Consider the following 16,880-nt stretch of genomic DNA (forward strand, 5'->3'; position numbering starts at 1 on the left):
CAGGCTCATCTGTATCCCTGCCTCTGGCCCACAGCTCTGGGGTCTGCAGCCCAAGGCGACTGCCTCCCCCAGCCCCTCCACTCTCCCTACTCCTGGGTCAGGCTTCCCCGTTTTTCTCCCAGGCCTGGGTCCTCATTTTGCACTCCCTCGGCCTTCTCCTTTCCTTGCATGTCTCCTCTGCGCCCCCCGGACGTCCACCTCCCAAGGGCCCGGGGCTGAGCGGGGACTCTGGAGCGGGCCTCTCTGAGGTTTTCCTGAGGATAATCAAGCGTCACACTCAGGTGGGCGGACTCCTGTTTCTTGAGTCTACTTGGGCAGAGGGTGGAGTGCAGGAGGCCCCTTCCGCTGTCCCAGGTCCTCCAGGGCTGGCAGCCAGCCCCAGCTGGTCGGCATGGTAGACCCCATCCCCCTCCTGCTTGATCTTCACTCCTCAGCCCCCCACCCCACCCCCTCTCCGCTTTGGGACTGACTTTCGGCTCACCTTGGTTAATACCTCCCTGAGCTGGGATCAGGGCTTACTGCGATGATGCTGCTTTTTAAAAAAAACCCAACGTAACACCAGCTAACATATGGAGATGTCATCAAGGTTAAGCAAATTACAGTCGAAGACGGCGTGATGATAACTGAACAATCACTGCAACTAGCAGGAATGGCCTCCAACCCGTCCGGTGCGCCCCGCGACCCTGGGCTCCATCCAGGAGCACGTGAGCTGGGCCCACGGCCTGGGGCAGGGCGAGGGAGTCCCGGGACGATCAGAGACCCGCCTCCTTCGAGGGCAGCCCGGCCTGGGAGGCCGCAGGAACACCAGATCCTGGAGACGAGGGCGACGGAGCCCCCTCCCTCCGCCTCGCCTCCTTCCAGACCGCGGAGGAGGTCGATTCCCAGGGGGGAAGCCCGCGCCGTGGCGGGGAGGGGCGTCTTCCTTGTGTCCCGGGGGTCTCCCCCCTGCCCCGGTCCCTTCAAGCCCGGGGAGAACGCCGCGTGCGTTTTCCTTTGGCGAGCAAGGGGCCCAGTGGTGCGCACGGGTTCGCCCCCGTTTAGGGGGCAGCAAAAGGCATGACTATGAGGGAAGATGTCACAGCAAGAATGGCCGGTGTAAACCCTCTTTCTTTTCCTCCCACCCTCCCTCATTAAGTAGATTCGTATTTAAAACAGGCTCAGACATTTTAATTTGAATTCCAGGCGCTGAGCTCAGGTTAGAATCTTGCCTTTTATACCGAGACCGAAAATTTCCATTGAAAAGACTAGAACCAAAGTCTATTTTGCCAAACAACCAGAGTTCCTCGGTGGGTGACCACTGCGCGCAGGCAGCTAGATCTCCATGGGTTTGGCCTGAGACTAGGGCTGGGCAGGGGAGCGGGCTGGTTGGGCAGGCGGCGGGGGACTGTTCCCCGCAGGGGAGGGCGCGGCGCGTGCGTGGACCGGCCGCGCTAATAGATGCCGCCGTTCAGAATCCTCGCCGCTTCCCAGCGCTCCGGGCGCAGGGGCGCATGTGTTGCTGGAATGCAATCCGTGGGGGGAATGCAGATTGCGCTGCGACCCACTGGGTTTGATTTATGAACGGTTACTCCAGCGATTGTTTACACATTGCATTTCAGGGCCCCCGCGCCCCCCCCCCCCCGAGGAGCCGGCGCGGGTACCCGCGGCCGCCTCCGCAGCCTCCCTCGCGGTCCTCCAGCATCCGCGCCCACCCCCACCTCCACCCTCACTTTGTCCAGGAAATCCGACTTCGTCGCCCCGGAACCCGGGGGCCCACATTCGGCTCTGCCTCCCGCAGCCTGCTCTCCTCCGGCCGTCCCGGACCCGGGGCTGCTCCGCCGCGTTTACTCGCGGGCCGTTATTTCTCCGTGAGGCCACGCAGGCCAAAAATAGGAGAGGTGGAAGCAGCTCGCCGGCCGGATCGATGGGGCCCTCGCCGTTTCAGCTGAGCTGTCTTATTAATTATGAAAGGACTCGCCCGATCCCTGCCAGGGACGACGCCTCTGGCCCCTCCGCTGGAGCCCTTAATGGTGGTTCCTCCGAGAGCTGCCTCCGGCCACCGCAGAGGAAGCGGCGAGTCGCGAGCAGGGCTCGGCCCGCAAGCAGGTGCTCGAGCTTTCGACCCGCGTGGGTCCGCGTGTGCGTTCTCAGAGGCGCGCAACGCCAGCGCCCTCAAACCTCCGCTAGGAAGGACCCCTGCCTTTTGGCTTACAGAAGTAAAATATAGCTTCCCCTTTCTCTTAAGCGAACACGATTTCAGGGACGTGGCAAGATGTTCTGGTAACCCAAGGCTTGAGGACGGTAGGTTATCAGGTGACTGGTGAGCTGGTGGTGAATTTACCACCTGGCATCCTGTGTCCCTCCAGGGAACCCCGAGAGAACTCGGCCAAGAAAGCAGGCTTGGGGCAGGAAACAGAGGACACCCCTATTTCAAACAATAACTTTTATTTTATACTTCTCTATACTTTGTAGCAAATCTTTTTTTTTGCTGAATTTAATTTATAATAAACTTTTTAAATTACATCTCTCTTTTTTTTTAAAATCAAGGCTCTTTTATGTCAAAATCTTTTTTTAACTATATTTTAGATTAACATTTAACATCCCCCCCCCCCTTGTGATCTATACCGTTGGATATTCAGGTATTACCGTATGTGGAACAGCTAAAACAAGAGGGAAAACCAAGGCAGTGGACTTCGAAAGATGCATCAACGAGCAGGTAAAGCTTAACCTCTCAGTGACTTCAGCAGCGTTGCTTCTGGCAGCCTGTACCTCTGACCCGAGGTTTCCTCAACTCACTCCCTCTCCCCATCCTAGCCTCGAAACACAAGGCCAACCATCTGTCCTTTCACTTTTCTCGAGGAGAAATGTGCAGTGGAAATGATCAAAACAAGATTCTGTGTTAGAAAGACAGTGAGCGTGAATTATTCACGAGATGCTGCTCTCTTCAATGCATTCCCCTGGCCTTCTCCTCTCCTCTTTCCTGTTAGGAGGAGCCCATCATTGGTCATGTATTCACATGATTAATATAGTAGGCGGCCCAGGGCCGTTCCTGAGATTCTTGTGCCAAAAAAATAAAAATTAAAAAAAAGAAAAAAAAAAGAATGGGGTGGGTTTGCCGTTTTCGTGTTTCTGTGTGAGGACGGACTGAAGCTGAGGTCCGATTTTGGCTGTGCTCGCGTGCTCACTGATCGGTAACATTTGGCAAATGGAACACAAGGAACCAAACGAAATCAGAAAGAGAATCAGGATTTCCCACAATTCCCATATGAGGGTTTTCAGCATCACAGAGAATCACAACGTCCCCAAAGAACGCATGGATCTTCCTCTCGGTTTCCGGGAGCATGGCGTGAGTGCGGGCGCGCGCGGGGGGAGCCGGCCCGGCGCTCAGAAGGAAAGCCAGGTCGCTAAAGCTGCCGAGAGAGACACCAGGAGCACGGGCAGCGCTGGGAGCAGGGGCCCCGCCGCCCCGTTGCCGCCGCCGCAGAGTTCGAATAAGCTGCCTTGGATGTTGAGATTTTTGGATTCTTTTCTCAGTTTATCCCACATATCTTTCGCCCCTTCTTGGCAATCCGTAAGGGCTGTGACTGTGCAGCTGTGGAAATCCTCCCAGTATCTGGCGAGGAACAGAACAGAGCAGAAGGAGGTTCACTGTGAGCGCGGGCAGGACCCCGGGCCTGCGCCCCCCCAGGTGTCCCCCTCGCGGCCCGGCCACGCTCCCGGCGCCGCGTCTCCCTGCAGCCCCCGGGCGCCGGGCGGGGCCCGGTGCGCCCCCACCCTCCCCCCGGCCCCCGCCTCCTGGACCTCAGCCCGTCCGGGGAGCCGCTGTCCAAGGTGCGGCCGCCCCTTCCCGGTCGGGTTCCGCGCCCGCGGCGCCGCGCTGGCACCTGGGCCTGCGCTGACAGATTGCAGGCCTCGGTGGGCACTGCTAGGAAAACAGCGCTAAGCCGCGCAAGCTGCCGCCCATTAATGCCTCTCAGCTCGTAGGACGGCCGGCCGGCGCCGCGCGGCCCTCCCCGCGGCTCCGCGCCCCTCCTCGCCCTTCCTCCTCCTCCCTGCGTCTCCAAGCCGCCGCGCCCGCTCGCCTCGGCCTTCCGTCTCCTCCGCTCCGCCTTTTGTCTCCCGCTCACCTCGCCTCCCTTCTCTCCCCTTCTTTGTCTTCCTCCTTTTTCCTCCCCTCGGGTTTCCCCCCGGGTCCCTTCCTCGCTCCCTCCTCCTCCTGCTCGCTCGCTTCGGTCCTCCGCGGCGCCTCGCCTCGCCCTCCCGGCTCGGATCCGGTGCGGAGACGGCCGCCTGCCTCTGCCTCCCCGGGGTCGGTGAGTGCCAGCGCCCGAGCCCCCGGACCGGCTCCCTCGCCTTCTCCAGCTTCCTTAACCCCTAAAGCTCAGGCCCCGCTCGCTGAGTCCCCGCTCTCCCCCACCCCTCACCCCCAGGCCTTTCCGCGGCCCTGGACCCCCGTGGCCTTCGGGAGGCGGTGCCAGCCCCCCGCCCCCAGGCCCGGGCCCGGGGCCGGCGTAGGGCCCGCCCCGCCAGCCTTCGCGGGGGCCGGCTCCCGGTCCTCCCTGCTCGCCTCTTCCGGAGCCGGCGCCTTCCTCGGCCGCTCGATCCTCCCGGGCTCGGCTCCTAGCCCCGCCCCCACAACCTTCATCCGACTTGTCCTTTTTTTTTTGTCCCCCTTTTCCTCTGAAAACCCAAAATAGATCTCCAGACTAAATATAATTCCAACCCGTGATCGATTCCTGGGCCGCTGTCTCCTCTCGGGGCTGGGTCGATCCGTGCCGTCTTGCTAACTCCCGTCTGGCTCTCCCTTCACCAGGACCCTTGGCGTCAGGTCACCAGCGAGGGCCCTCCACGAAATCTGTGCGTCCTTTCCTCCCCTCCCTCCCTTCTGCTCACCGGCCGGGACTGTAAGCGCGCTGAAGGCAGGCTTTGTTCTGGTTTCCACTCCCACCCCGTCTTCTGGCTGAAGGTCAAGTTATAAAGGTCTGTTGGACTGCCTTGAGCTCCGGCTGCTTTCTAATGACCTCAGTGAGTCTCTAATTTATGAGGACTGCAGGGCCTGGGGCACAGGCCTTCCAGGTTCCTCAATTTGTAATAAATACTGAGATTTAGAGAAATGGAGAGGCGGCAGGACAGCTCTCTGAGTAATTACACCTCCCTCCCAAAGGAGATTTCAATCTCTCCTTTCTTTATGCATGCCCAGATGGGGACCAGGTCTTCCTGGAAGAGAGACTGGGCAGAGGAGGACAGAATCCAGGTGGGTCTGAGAGGAGCTGGGCTTCCCTGGGGGTTCAGATGGTAAAAAATCAGCCTGCAATGCGGGAGACCTGGGTTCCATCTCTGGGTCGGGAAGATCCCCTGGAGGAGGGCTTGGCAACCCACTCCAGTATTTTTGCCTGGAGAATCCCCATGGACAGAGGAGCCTGGCAGGCTGTGGTCCATGGAGTTGCAGAGTCGGCACGGCTGAGCGACTAAGTACCAGCACTGAGAGGAGGTGGCCTTCAGACCCAGCTGTGGTCTGCCACCTCCAGGAGGGTCCCCCACCCCATGTCCATTTTCCTGCTAAAAAACCAACAGCTTGGAGTAATTAAATTCTGGCAAACAATGGAGGAATTGAGAGCTGATCTCTACTTACGCCTTTGCCCGTCTTTATAGGTACTTTCTTCCCTGTCATCAGACATTTAGGATTAAAGCAGGTGGGTATGCATCCCAGACCCAGCCTTTTGTCCCTTGGCTGCTGTGGCTTCTGGTGGACAGCAGGTTATTGAAGAAAGTGTGTAGCAAAATACACCCCCATCGAATTACTCAGTGTTAACAAATAATGTGCCACCCCCAAGGAATTAGGGAGAGAGGAAGGACTTCAGAGTATACAAAGGAGGGTGCGGAAAGTGGTCACTGCAACCTATGGGAAACAAGGAACACCTTTTGCCTGGGCTGTATTGGAAGGGCCGTGATGGGCGTGGGAAGGGTTACAACTGTTTTTGAAAAATAAAATGAAAGTGTGTGTGCATGTGTCTTGCAGAAGATGGGGGTATTTCTAAGGTCTGCCTTAGCTGAGATGTGGCTGATCCTCCACAGCAAGTGCTACCCTCGTTTGCCAGTGGGAGCTGTGCTTTCTAGCCAGCCTCTGGGCAAACACCCCTGGGCCTGGCATGAACTCCTTCTTGGTCCTTGTTGGGCCCTGAGCTGCCCTGGGCTGGGGACACCTTACAGATGCAGGAAGTGGGGGGATAAGCAAGGAGGATAGCTACCCTAAAGCTCCAAATGGGCTATAAACTCTGCAGAGATGGTTACTAGACATTTGGGCAAAGCCATCGGCCCAAAATAAAATATTCTTTCAGTTTCTCTCATAGAAAGAGAAAGAGGGATCTGCACTCACTTGCTGCCAGTGAAGTTTCTTGGCCTGTGCCAGAGCGGAGTTTTATTAGAGGAAGGGGACAAAGTAGGGGAGTTCTTTTCCTTCTAGGCAAAACTGGTAGAACTACCTAAAACGCCCCTCAAGCCAAACCAAAGGTCTAGGTTGAAGTGCTCATACGCGCAGCAGGGGAGGAAGAGGAAGAGGGCTTCTAAGCGTGGAGAGGAGCTGCCGGCAGCTCTCCTTGCCCCCTCACCCCGGGTCCAGCGGTTCCAGTGTGTGGCGCACCTGTGTGCACGCGGGTCAGGCTGCGGAGAGTGGGACTGGGCCCCGAGGAAAGGATCCTCCTCTGCCTATTCCAGGCCACAGGGTCCCCTTGGGCAGGGCAGGCCCCAGCCAAGGCCTGAGGGTGGGAGGCAGAAGGCGAGGAGGCTTCGCGCTGGTGCCAAATACAGAACTCAGGCGGGAGGCGAGGCGCCCTCCCTCCTCTGCAACCCAACCCCACCCCCAGCACGGAAACCCCTCGCAACAGAGAGGACACTTACGTGCACACGGTCTTGATGTTCGTCTTGTCGTCCAGGCCCTGCGGGTAGTTGGCCATGCTGTCGCCCAGCTTGAGCAAACAGTCTGAAAAGCCCTTAAAGACCGCATCGCACTTGCCCGCTGCTCTCACGGCCTCCACCAGGTACGCTGCGGGGAGGAGGGGACACTGGTCAGCGGCGCTGCCGCCCGGCCCCAGAGCCCCGCAGCCGGCCCGCCGGGACCCAGTGCGCATCGCCCCACCCAGCCGTGTCCAGTGGCGTCCAGGCTCGGGGTGCGCCAGGGCCAAAGGTGAGTGACGGTGGGGCCCGAGAACAACCGAGCTGCAGGCACCAGGCGTCTTCTGCAGGTGGCCCGCGTGTGCGGGTGTGAGGTCGGGGGAGTCCAGGCCTTTCCTACCGTGTGACCCCTGCCCGCATCGCTCTCAGCATCTTTTCAGTTTCCTTCGCCCCTCTTCTCTCCTCCCCCGCCTCTTTATTTCTTTCTCCTCGCTCCCTGCTTTGCTTCCCCAACACACCCCTAGCTGGCCCCTCAAAGCTCTCGCAGTGTAGTTTCCCTTTTGTGAGGTGACGGAGGGGTCTGACGGCACAGTGCAGGGGTGAGGAAGGGGCTGGGAGGCTCAGAGCCTGGGCCCCGCGGCCCGCCCGAGTGCCACATTTGTGAAACATCCCTGGGCTCGGGGCCCGCTGCTTAGTGGGCACTGGGCAAGCACTGCTGAACGAATAAATAAATAAATTCTCTGGAAGCCCCCAGCAGCCACCGACTTGGGTTATTTTATTATAAAAGGGATTCTCTACCATGGAGTTCCTAGTGAGGTCCTCGTCTGCACCCCCTATCCCCCTAGACTGGGGGGGGGGGGAAGGGTGGTCCCGGGCAGTTAGGGCCAGCAGGGTCAGGATGTGTCCGAGCTAGTGACCCTGGGTCACCTTCCCGGAGGCCAGATCCCCGAGGCCAGCCCCTTGCTTCCCTCCACCTTGCTCAGCTCCTCGGTTAAAACCAGCCCTGCTCTGCCAGCCAGAGACCAGACGCGACCCTTCCTCTCCAAGCCCCAGCTCTGCAGCTGGGGTCCGGGGTGGCTGCCGCCAGGGGCTCTCGGCCTCTGGCTCGGGGTTCCCTCCAGAGGGGCTGGGGTCGCAGCCGGGGTGGTGGCAGCAGGTGGAGGAGGAAACCCAGGGGTCACCTAGTCCTTGCTGCTGGTCTCAGGTCAGCCAAGCCCCGAGGCACAGGACCCAAGAGACGGGCTCCAAGCGGCGGCTGCGCTGCCGAGGCCCTTTCTCTCCATCCCAAGGCACGAACCGGGCTGAAGATGCCTAAACCAGCGGCTTAAAAGCACGTTGGGCACCAGGAGTGCGCACGCGAAGCGCAGACCTGCACTGCCTGGAAGGGAAGAGAGGGGCCTCCAGGGTCCAGGCTGCTTCCCGCTGCTTCCCGCTGCTTCCCGGCGGCCTTCAGGGCGCCACGGCTCGTGTATGTCTCCGGGGAGGACCGGACACCTCACCTCCCCCAGCCGCCGGTCCCTGGGCCAGGGACAGGCAAGGGGGAAGGTGACCGAACCCGCAGAGGCCTCCGAGAGCGCACAGTTTGCAAATTGCTGCAGGGAGAGCGGGGCGGGCCTTAAGCTTTCTAATCCGGAACGGGAAGCTCGGGCCGATACGTCAACCTTCGTCAATCTCCCAGTACCCCCACGATATAGCAAGAGCCCTTGGACTGCAATATCAGCTAGAACACTGAGCTAGAAGGAAGGAATAAACGAATCTTGGTTCTAACAGAACGAGGGCCGATGAAATGAGCCCTGCGCGGAGTCCCCTGTAAACCACACTGCAAGCGCCGCTTTGCAGCGAGTAAACGAAATAAAATACAGTCCATCCTCTCTCCCCGGCCCCCAGTCTCTTCCCACCTTCACCCCCAAAACTCGGTGGCGAAAAAGCAGCCCCTAAGATGCACTGACAATAGTTTAAAAGGGAATTGCTTTCTCCGGGGTCTGGGAGCGGGCTGGGGGGGACGCGGGAAGCGCTCCTGTCTTGGTGTTTTCAGGGGCTGCTGGAAAACCTTCCACAGCGCGCATGTGTGTGTGCGCGCGTGTAAAATAAGTCGTGAAAATTTCTGTCTTTTGCAACTCGGACTCCTCGGTCTCTCGTTGGCTGGGGAGGCTGGGGGCTTGCCCGCGGGGCGCGTTTGGAAGGCTCCTGCATCCAGCCAGGTCCCAGCCCGGGCGACCCTTGCTGTCCTTCCTGAGCCCTGGTTCATCGAGGCTCGGGCGGGTGACCTGGGCTCCTTCCCTGTCCTCCACCGTGTCCGGTCTTGTGCCATCTCCTTCCGTTCATTCATTTGTTCGACCTCTCATTCATTCCAAACTTCCTCCCGCCTAGTCTTCATTTGCCTTCACCACCCCTCCACCTCCCCGTCTTTGCCCAACCCCCATTTTTCTTGCCAAATGTCAGTGATTTGGGACAGCTCCCAGCCATGAATTAATAAAGATCGAGCCTCCGGTTCGGGAAAGGACAGGCATTCGGGAACAAACATGCTCAGTTTCAATTCCACAGCCAACAAATGGTCATTTCCAGGAGGAGGTTAATGTGTTTCAAGCGTATTTCACATGCACAGTCTCTGTCTTTTTTACCCGTTCAAAGTAAGGTTATTTCTCACAGGGAATGCAGAGTCCCAAACCTTTGCCGATTATAAGCCCTATGTAAAAAACAACTGCTGTCTCCTGCTCTCTAAAAATCTGCAGTCATTGCAAAAAACCACATCCACTTATTTCCAAGATTTAAGGGATTTGTTGCAATCAGAAATGTTCTTTATTTACTGCAGCTCTTTGCATGAATGTCAAAGATTCAAAACAGCCAGATTCAAAACATCAAATCATTTCTTGGAATTAAAGGAAATGCTGCCGACATCCTGCATCTGTACACTCTAAAATCCCTACAATGTTCATGCAAAAAAGAAAATCAGATTCAGAAAATCCTGTCAAATGGATAAAAACCTATTGCAAAGAATCCATGTTAATGTCTAGATAACTCCAAAGCCTGTTTCTTCCACATTTCTCATGAAGAAAAATGTTATGCATTTCATCTCTTGCCCCAGCCAAACCAATTCCCTAAAGCACCCCCCTCCTGCAATACTGCAAGGATTTCTCTGCAAAGAATGCTACAGCCTCAAATGATAGGAGCCAACAATTCCCTCCTCTCCAGAAAACCCATTTGAAGAGTTTCTATTTTTTTCTCTTGTCCATTCTATTAATAATCTGCTTCACTTTCACTTTGAGGCTACATTAATTAATGCTCTGACCCAGCAACAGAGAAGGGGGTTTTCTCCTGTTCCCTTCCATTGCGCCTTCTTCATTTTGGATGGGAAAAAATATGAACTTTCAAAAGCCCCAACGACAGTGGAACTAGAACTCAAGATTCCTTAACATAAAATGCGGACTATATAAATCCATCCATAATCAATCCCAAACTAACAAAAATTACAAACACCCAACACCACATATTGCAAACACTTCTTAACCCCTTCCTGTATATAACATACAGATGCCTGTGTGGAAAAGAAGAGGCAAATGTGCATAGAAAATTATATCCATATATATTTAGCTGAGCTCAAGCTCCTTAATGATAAGCATATTAAAAGATATACTCTGGGGTTCCCATTTATTCTCAATTTGCCCCTTAGACCGGTCTGCGGTGCCCGGTGTGAACGCTGCAGCTAGGATATGGGGTGGGGGGGCGGGCGGCGGCGGGAGAATGACAAAGTTCTAAATGCAGCAGTCTGAGCCCCAGAATATCTTTGCATTCTGCACATAAACTTTCCAGTTCTAGCTGCCTAGCCATCTTGTTCCTGCGTTCACCTTTCGACCCTTCAGTATAAAACCTTGCAGCCTGGCAGGGAGCGATGCATTTCCCCAAAGTGCACCAAACCTGGTGCACCCAAGAGAAAGCAGCAAATAGGGACGTGCGCTTTGTAAAAAGAGGGGAAGATCCCTCCAGAAAACAGCCGGCCGCACACACTTCCCGGCGAACATTTGGAGTCTCTCTCTCTCCTTTTTAGCAAAACCAACCCGGGACGCGCCAGTCCCTAGGAGCCGATACCCCCATCCCTGGAGGTTTGCCGGCTTCTCTGCACTCCCGGGCGACCGCGGGTCAGTCGGTCCCCCCGGGTGCCTCGGGCCCGGCCGCCCGCCGCCCTCCGCGAGCCCGGCCCGCCGTCCACTTACCTATTTGCACCGCGAGGATCAGTGAAATATATCTGCCGTTCAACTTAAGTCCCATCCTACGTTTAGTCAAACCATTTGCGACCGCAGACCTTTAAATAGTTAGTTTGGAGAACGCGGGGGAAAGCTGAAAAATAGGCATTGCCAACAAGTTCCAGGAGCGACGGAGACTTTATGCACGGGGAAGGCAGAGGGAGGAGAGAAAGAGAGGGAGCGAGGAAGGGAGAGAAAGAGAGAGAGAGAGGCCGAGGGAGGGGGAGAGCTGGGAATGGTTCACTCCATTAGGAGGGGGCGGAGGAAGTACAGCCTCACGCCCACGAGCCGGCCTGACGTGGGGGATGACACGGAACGATTTTTTTTTTTTTTAAATAAAGACACCTTGGTAAAGAATCGCCATTTATAGTCATCAGAAGCTCGAATTAATCAGTTATCTCCAATTAATGTGCTGTCCGAATGAGTTCTCGCCTCCCGGGAGTTGGGGGGGAGACCACTTCCCCAGCTCGGCGGCCACCCCCGCCTCCTCGCTGTTCCCGGGGCCCCCCAACCCCGCCCCCTCTCTGCGCAGAACCGGGGCTCCCTCTCCCCTCCCCGCCTGCAGCCGGGGAGTCCTGGCGCGCCCACTCGATTGTTTCAGCCCGCTTCTCCACCAGCTCCTGGGCGAATCCAGCCCCCTCCCTACGTTGCAGCGGGGTTCAGAGGAGCGGGAGCTGGAGGGGAAAACAGCTCAGCTCTAAGAATTTGACACCCCCGCCTGCCCCCTGCGCTGGCTTGCTCGCGTTCTCCAACCCTGCGGCTGGGCTCGGGGGCACGGCCTGGAGCGCGTGAGCGCACACTCACGCACACACACGCGCGTGCCCGCGAGCCCAGCTAAGCGCCCCAGACCCTCCAGCACGCAGGGCCCGGAGCGCGCGCACACGCCGGGGCCCCGGGGTTTACTCTGCACCCCCTGGGCCCCTGAAATGTGCACCGCGTGCCCTCCGTGATGCCCGCGCAGGCAAGAGGCCGCTTCTAGAGATGCGGCGTCACCTATCTTGGGGAGCGGGAAGAGCCGGCAGGAAGGAGCTCCGCAAAGGCGATTTTCGGATCAAGGGATTTACTAACTCTCAGACCTTTGGGACATTTCCGAGGCGATCACTAGTGTGAGGGGTTCCTTCTGATCCTGATGCTCCTCTTGAGGTTTTCTTGTTGTTGTTGTTGGGCCGCACAAACACGCGCACACGTACCTCACGTACGCACACGCACACCCGGATCCACACACACCTGCACTGTTTTGGTGCTCGGGCGCAAACCCTTGTAGACGCAGCCTTCTCTGCAACCAAGCGCTTCTGCAGCTGCGCCTGTGCCCCTGAGAGGTGCTGCTACCCAGCAGCTTGAGTTAAGGATGAGAAAGGAACAGAGCTATTTTCTTCCTAAACGCGGTTAAGCTTTGGTTTCCTTCCCTTTCTCTGCACCAAGAGAAGCCTAAATTCTAGCTTCTTTCATCACAGGCTAAGGAAGGAGTCGGCCAACTTTAAGCGCATGAAGAGAAAAAAGAAATGAAAAATGAAAACGACCCCTTAAATCTCCCCAAATTACAGGAGAAAACGAGATGTTAAGTGAACAGCAGCTATGCAAGTGGTTAAGGTGACATCGAGTCGAATTCACTGCCCCCCGGAGCCGCGCCAGCGGCGCTCGAGTCTCTTCGGGGATGCAGAGAAGGGGAAAGGGGAAGAAGGGGCGAAAGAAGGGCGGTGGAGGGTGACGCGCTAAAGGGGAGCGCGGGGCCTGACTGCGGCACTGTGGGCCCTTTCCCGCGCCCGCCGGATCCCGCACCCAGAGGTGGGGGCCTGGGGGCGGGGCCCCGTGTCCCACCCTCCCTGACATCTCCAGGCCTATGGTCTGGGAGGCGGGGCAGGGGGGCGCGCCTTTCCAGCGTCCCGGGGCTGTGTCGCCGCTCCGGGTGTTTCCTTTCCCTGCGCAGGGAGGGCTCCTGGAGGAGCCGAAAACGTGGGCGGCCGGGGGGCGGGGCGGGGGCCGGTGGCGAGAGGGGGGGGGGGTGTCCCTGGGACCCGCCCCCCACGCCCTCCAATGGCGAGGCGAGAGGTTGGCCAGAGGGGCGGGGCCTCGGGGAGCCGCCGCAGGCCCCGCCCACGGCCCCGCCCCACCCCCGGGGCCTCACGCGCGCGCCCCGACACCGCTCGGCCCAGACTAGGGGCGCCCGCGCCCGGCCCAGATTGCTGCGGGGCCCGCGGTGGGGGGCGGCGGGAAAAGGATTTATTTGTCCTCAACGTCCTTGCCTTTTTTCCTGCCCACCACCCACCCACTCAGGAGCTTCCAAGAGTGCCCTGCGATTTTCCCCACCCCGCCCCCTGTCATCCGAACTTGGGGCGCTGGGGGCGTGCGAGCAGGCAGAGCTGAAGGCCTAAATAAAGCAGAGTGAAGTCGGGGTGCGGGGTGCGGGTGGTCTGCGCATGCGCACAGCCGCCGGCGTCTGGTGGGCGGGTGCTGAGGGGGGAGGGGCGCCGCCCCTGGGACCCCCGCGGGCCTTCTCTCCACTTTCGTCCACTTGCAGCCCAGCCTCCCCTCGCTGCTGTGGGTCGTTTGGAAAGTGAGAGTAGTCAATACCACGCATAAATGATATGGGGTGAATGGCTGAAAGCAGATGCTGGGTTTTTTTTTTTTAATTATTTTTATTTTTAAAAGTCCAGGTCGTTCCGCAATTGGTACTGCTTGTGAGGTTGTTTTCCCCTAATTCCTTAGTTAAAGGATGATGAAATCCATAGTTGCCAACGCATGCTGGCTCTTTGCGAACACTGCGGGCAGTATCCATGGTTGAAGGTGGACTTGAAGAAAGTTTCCTCGTTTCTTTTCTTAATTTGAAACGTCCACTCCACATCATACTTGAGGGGAAAGAGCACTGGACTGGAGTGGGGAGACGCAGTAACCAGGCCTTGCGTTGTCAGTATTGTGATGAGCGACCCTTGTCGGTCCGCCCCCTCTACCCCCCAACTCCCGCTTCTCTTGAGTTGCGGTTTGGTGATCTGAAAAACCGAGGAGATCGGACTAGGACATGATCTCCAAGGTGGTTTTCACCCTGGTTTTGTGAACAGGAGGTTTTCTAGAATACTGTGGAGGTGCCGCCCAAGGAATAAAGTCCATACAATGATGCTAGTTACAGGCGCCTTCTTGCAGAGCACATGTTTCCTTTTGATAAATCATTTCATTTAAACTTAAAGAAACAAATACTGTTCAGGATAAAAGGAAAAAAAATGTCAGTGGTGCTGTTTTGATCTACATATCAAATTGAACCCTGGAAGTCAGTCTGCATAATTAAGACGTGAACTCCTTGCCCCAAGTCTACCAGGAAGAGACCATGGTCTGTGTCTGGTTGACACAGCCTTTCTTTCTCAGTTCGTGGTCCTGAAGCCCCCGTCTCAGTGCTCAGGCAGGCAGTGTTCCGCACACACGTGGGCACCTGGTGAGGGTGCGTGTGTTCTTGCATTGGCAACAGGGCAAAACACTGAATAGCCCATTTCCCAGTTCTCTCCACCAATCCATCATAAGTGGACCTTCCAGATGCTGCCACTTAAAAAAAAATGCCTTTGAAATTATCTGCAAGAGCAACTGCCAGGGCTAACTAGGAAATTCTACCTTTTCTTGGGTCAGAAAAAAGTCCACTGCTATATTAGAATGGATTGGTCTAACAATACATGTCTCTTAAATTTAGTCTGTCATTTTTATGTTGTTTGTTGTTGCTGAGTCTCTAAGTCGTGTCTGACTCTTTTGCGACCCCGTGGACTGTTGCCAGTCTCTGTCCATGAGATTTGTCTGTAGGCTCCTCTGTCCATGGGATTCTCCAGACAAGAATACTGGAGTGGGTTGCCATTCCCTTCTCCAGAGGATCTTCCTGACCCAGGAACTGAACCCCTGGTCTCCTGCATTAGCAGGTGGATTCTTTACCACTGAGCCACCAGGGAAGCTCTGTCATTTTTATACCTTCAACTAAAATCCTTAATCAAAATGCAAATATGAATGTATATGTCTTTTTTATTCAAAATGTCGACAACTATACTATATTGAAATATGCATATGAATTAAGAGGGAGAGGGAATTTTTGCAGATGTATGTTGCTAGGGGTCCTAATAAAAATCAGCTTTGAGAGGCTTGAGTCTCCCTTTGCATCTACTACTTGGTAAGGTGACTTTTCATTTTTGATCACCACTTTAAAGTTAGTTGAAACTTCTAGGGCTTAACGGCTGAAGAAATTTGATTTTAGTGCAGAAATCTGAATCCTGGGAGCAAATGTTTTGTTTGAAATGTATGAGTGTGATTAGCTTCCTACTTAATAATACATACTTTATATTTAAAAATCAACATTTTTATTATGAAATATGTGCACAGAACCATGCACAAAACAAAGATGCAGAGGTCACAAAACAAAGGTGTGCTTGATCATAAATCGAATTATCTTTGTGGTTCCCATTCACACTGAAACAGTAAAGACAACTAAAATGCAAGCTGTCTTCCTAGGTATGACCCTAAGTCAAAAAAGTCAGAGAAATTGTTGGGACAGTTAGCAACATTTGATTGTGGTTTGTGAATTGGACATCGGTTGGTACTGATGTTGATTTCCCAGTTGGAGAGTTGTGTGGTGATCACAGACAAGATCGTCCTTGCTTTGGGGGGGGTTCACACACTGCAGTACTTAGGAGAGATGAGACGTCATATCTGTAGCTTGTTCTCTTAAGTTTCAGAAAAGGAATAGCAATAATGGGGATGAATAGACAGTCATGGAAGAATGCAGTCAAATGTTAAAACCGGGAAATCTTTGGATGAAGGCTTGTGGGAGTTTTTTGTAATGTTCTGGCAATTTTTCTTTATTTCGAATTAATTATTTAAAAAATCTATTCTAGGTGGTTTAAGGACTTGAATAGTCCCCCATCCCAATCTTTTAAAACTAAATGAAATATATAGATGAATATTCTTAAATTTTTATTTATTTATTTAGCTGCACCAGGATCGTAAGTTGCAGCATATGAACTCTTAGTTGCAGCAGGTGGGATCTAGTTCCCTGACCAGGGGTCAAACCCGTGCACCCTGCACTGGAAGCGGGGTCTTAACCACTGGACCACCAGGAAAGTCCCTCTTAAACCTTAAATAAGCATACAAAGCAGGAACTGGAAAAGATTGATACATTTGACCATAACAAATGAAAAACTTCTGTTTGCAAAGTAACAACTTAAAGGAAATAAAAGGGTACATTACCAAAATCATCAAGATTGGTATCAAGAACTAAAGGATTCCTTAAACCAATTTTTAAAGTCTGTGCTCGCGCGCGCGCGCACACACACACACACACACACACACACCTTGAAATAAAACCGAGCAAGAGACATGAAAAGGTATTTCACAGAAGATGAAGCATGATGGTTTATTCCAGGAATGTAAGCAAAACTGGCTTAATGTTCAAAGTACTCAGTGTCTCTGGGCCTTTGGCCTCCTGAGAGCCTTTCCTTCTGGGATGACCTCACCCTGGTCCATCTGATGTTTTCTCACCACCGCACTCACACCAAACCTCAGAAACGCGGGGCGTTCTTCTCAGCGAATCTTCTTGGGGAGGGACAGTGTGCGACCCATTCCAGCCCCGGGGAATGTCGGCCTGGTTTGCCTGGCTTGCCAGGTATCTCTTCCTCGAATTCATCGCTCCCTCTTCGTAACTGGTGAGTGTTTTGGGGGAAGCGTTCTCAGAGTACACGGATTTCCTAGTCCTTCTCATGACTCCACAGGAAGGCCCTGGCATCCACCGACCCCTCCTAAGTCAGT

General features: G+C 55.3%; 1 protein-coding gene and 1 long non-coding RNA gene across 2 annotated transcripts; one reads left to right on the forward strand and one right to left on the reverse strand.

Moving 5' to 3' along the window:
- Window positions 1-2,407: 2,407 nt before the first annotated feature.
- NRN1 (neuritin 1) lies at window positions 2,408-11,771 on the reverse strand. The gene is made up of 3 exons (XM_043450849.1): window positions 11,082-11,771; window positions 6,877-7,021; window positions 2,408-3,592 (listed from the first exon to the last, which is right to left on the reverse strand). Exons 1-3 carry the CDS (start codon window positions 11,134-11,136, stop codon window positions 3,364-3,366), a joined length of 429 nt encoding a protein of 142 aa, XP_043306784.1. The 5' UTR covers window positions 11,137-11,771; the 3' UTR covers window positions 2,408-3,363.
- On the forward strand, window positions 4,122-5,926 carry LOC122430069. The gene is made up of 3 exons (XR_006266223.1): window positions 4,122-4,292; window positions 4,793-4,959; window positions 5,180-5,926. It is a non-coding gene; the product is annotated as an uncharacterized LOC122430069 (long non-coding RNA).
- Window positions 11,772-16,880: the final 5,109 nt, after the last annotated feature.

Source organism: Cervus canadensis, chromosome 28 (assembly GCF_019320065.1).
Source record: "Cervus canadensis isolate Bull #8, Minnesota chromosome 28, ASM1932006v1, whole genome shotgun sequence".
NCBI lineage: Eukaryota > Metazoa > Chordata > Mammalia > Artiodactyla > Cervidae > Cervus > Cervus canadensis.

Coding starts and splice junctions, on each gene's coding strand:
- NRN1 (XM_043450849.1), bottom strand. CDS start 11,136: ATGGGACTTAAGTTGAACGGCAGATATATTTCACTGATCCTCGCGGTG. Junction 7,022..11,081: donor GATCCTCGCGGTGCAAATAG/GTAAGTGGACGG, acceptor TCCTCCCCGCAG/CGTACCTGGTGGAGGCCGTG. Junction 3,593..6,876: donor AACATCAAGACCGTGTGCAC/GTAAGTGTCCTC, acceptor GTTCCTCGCCAG/ATACTGGGAGGATTTCCACA.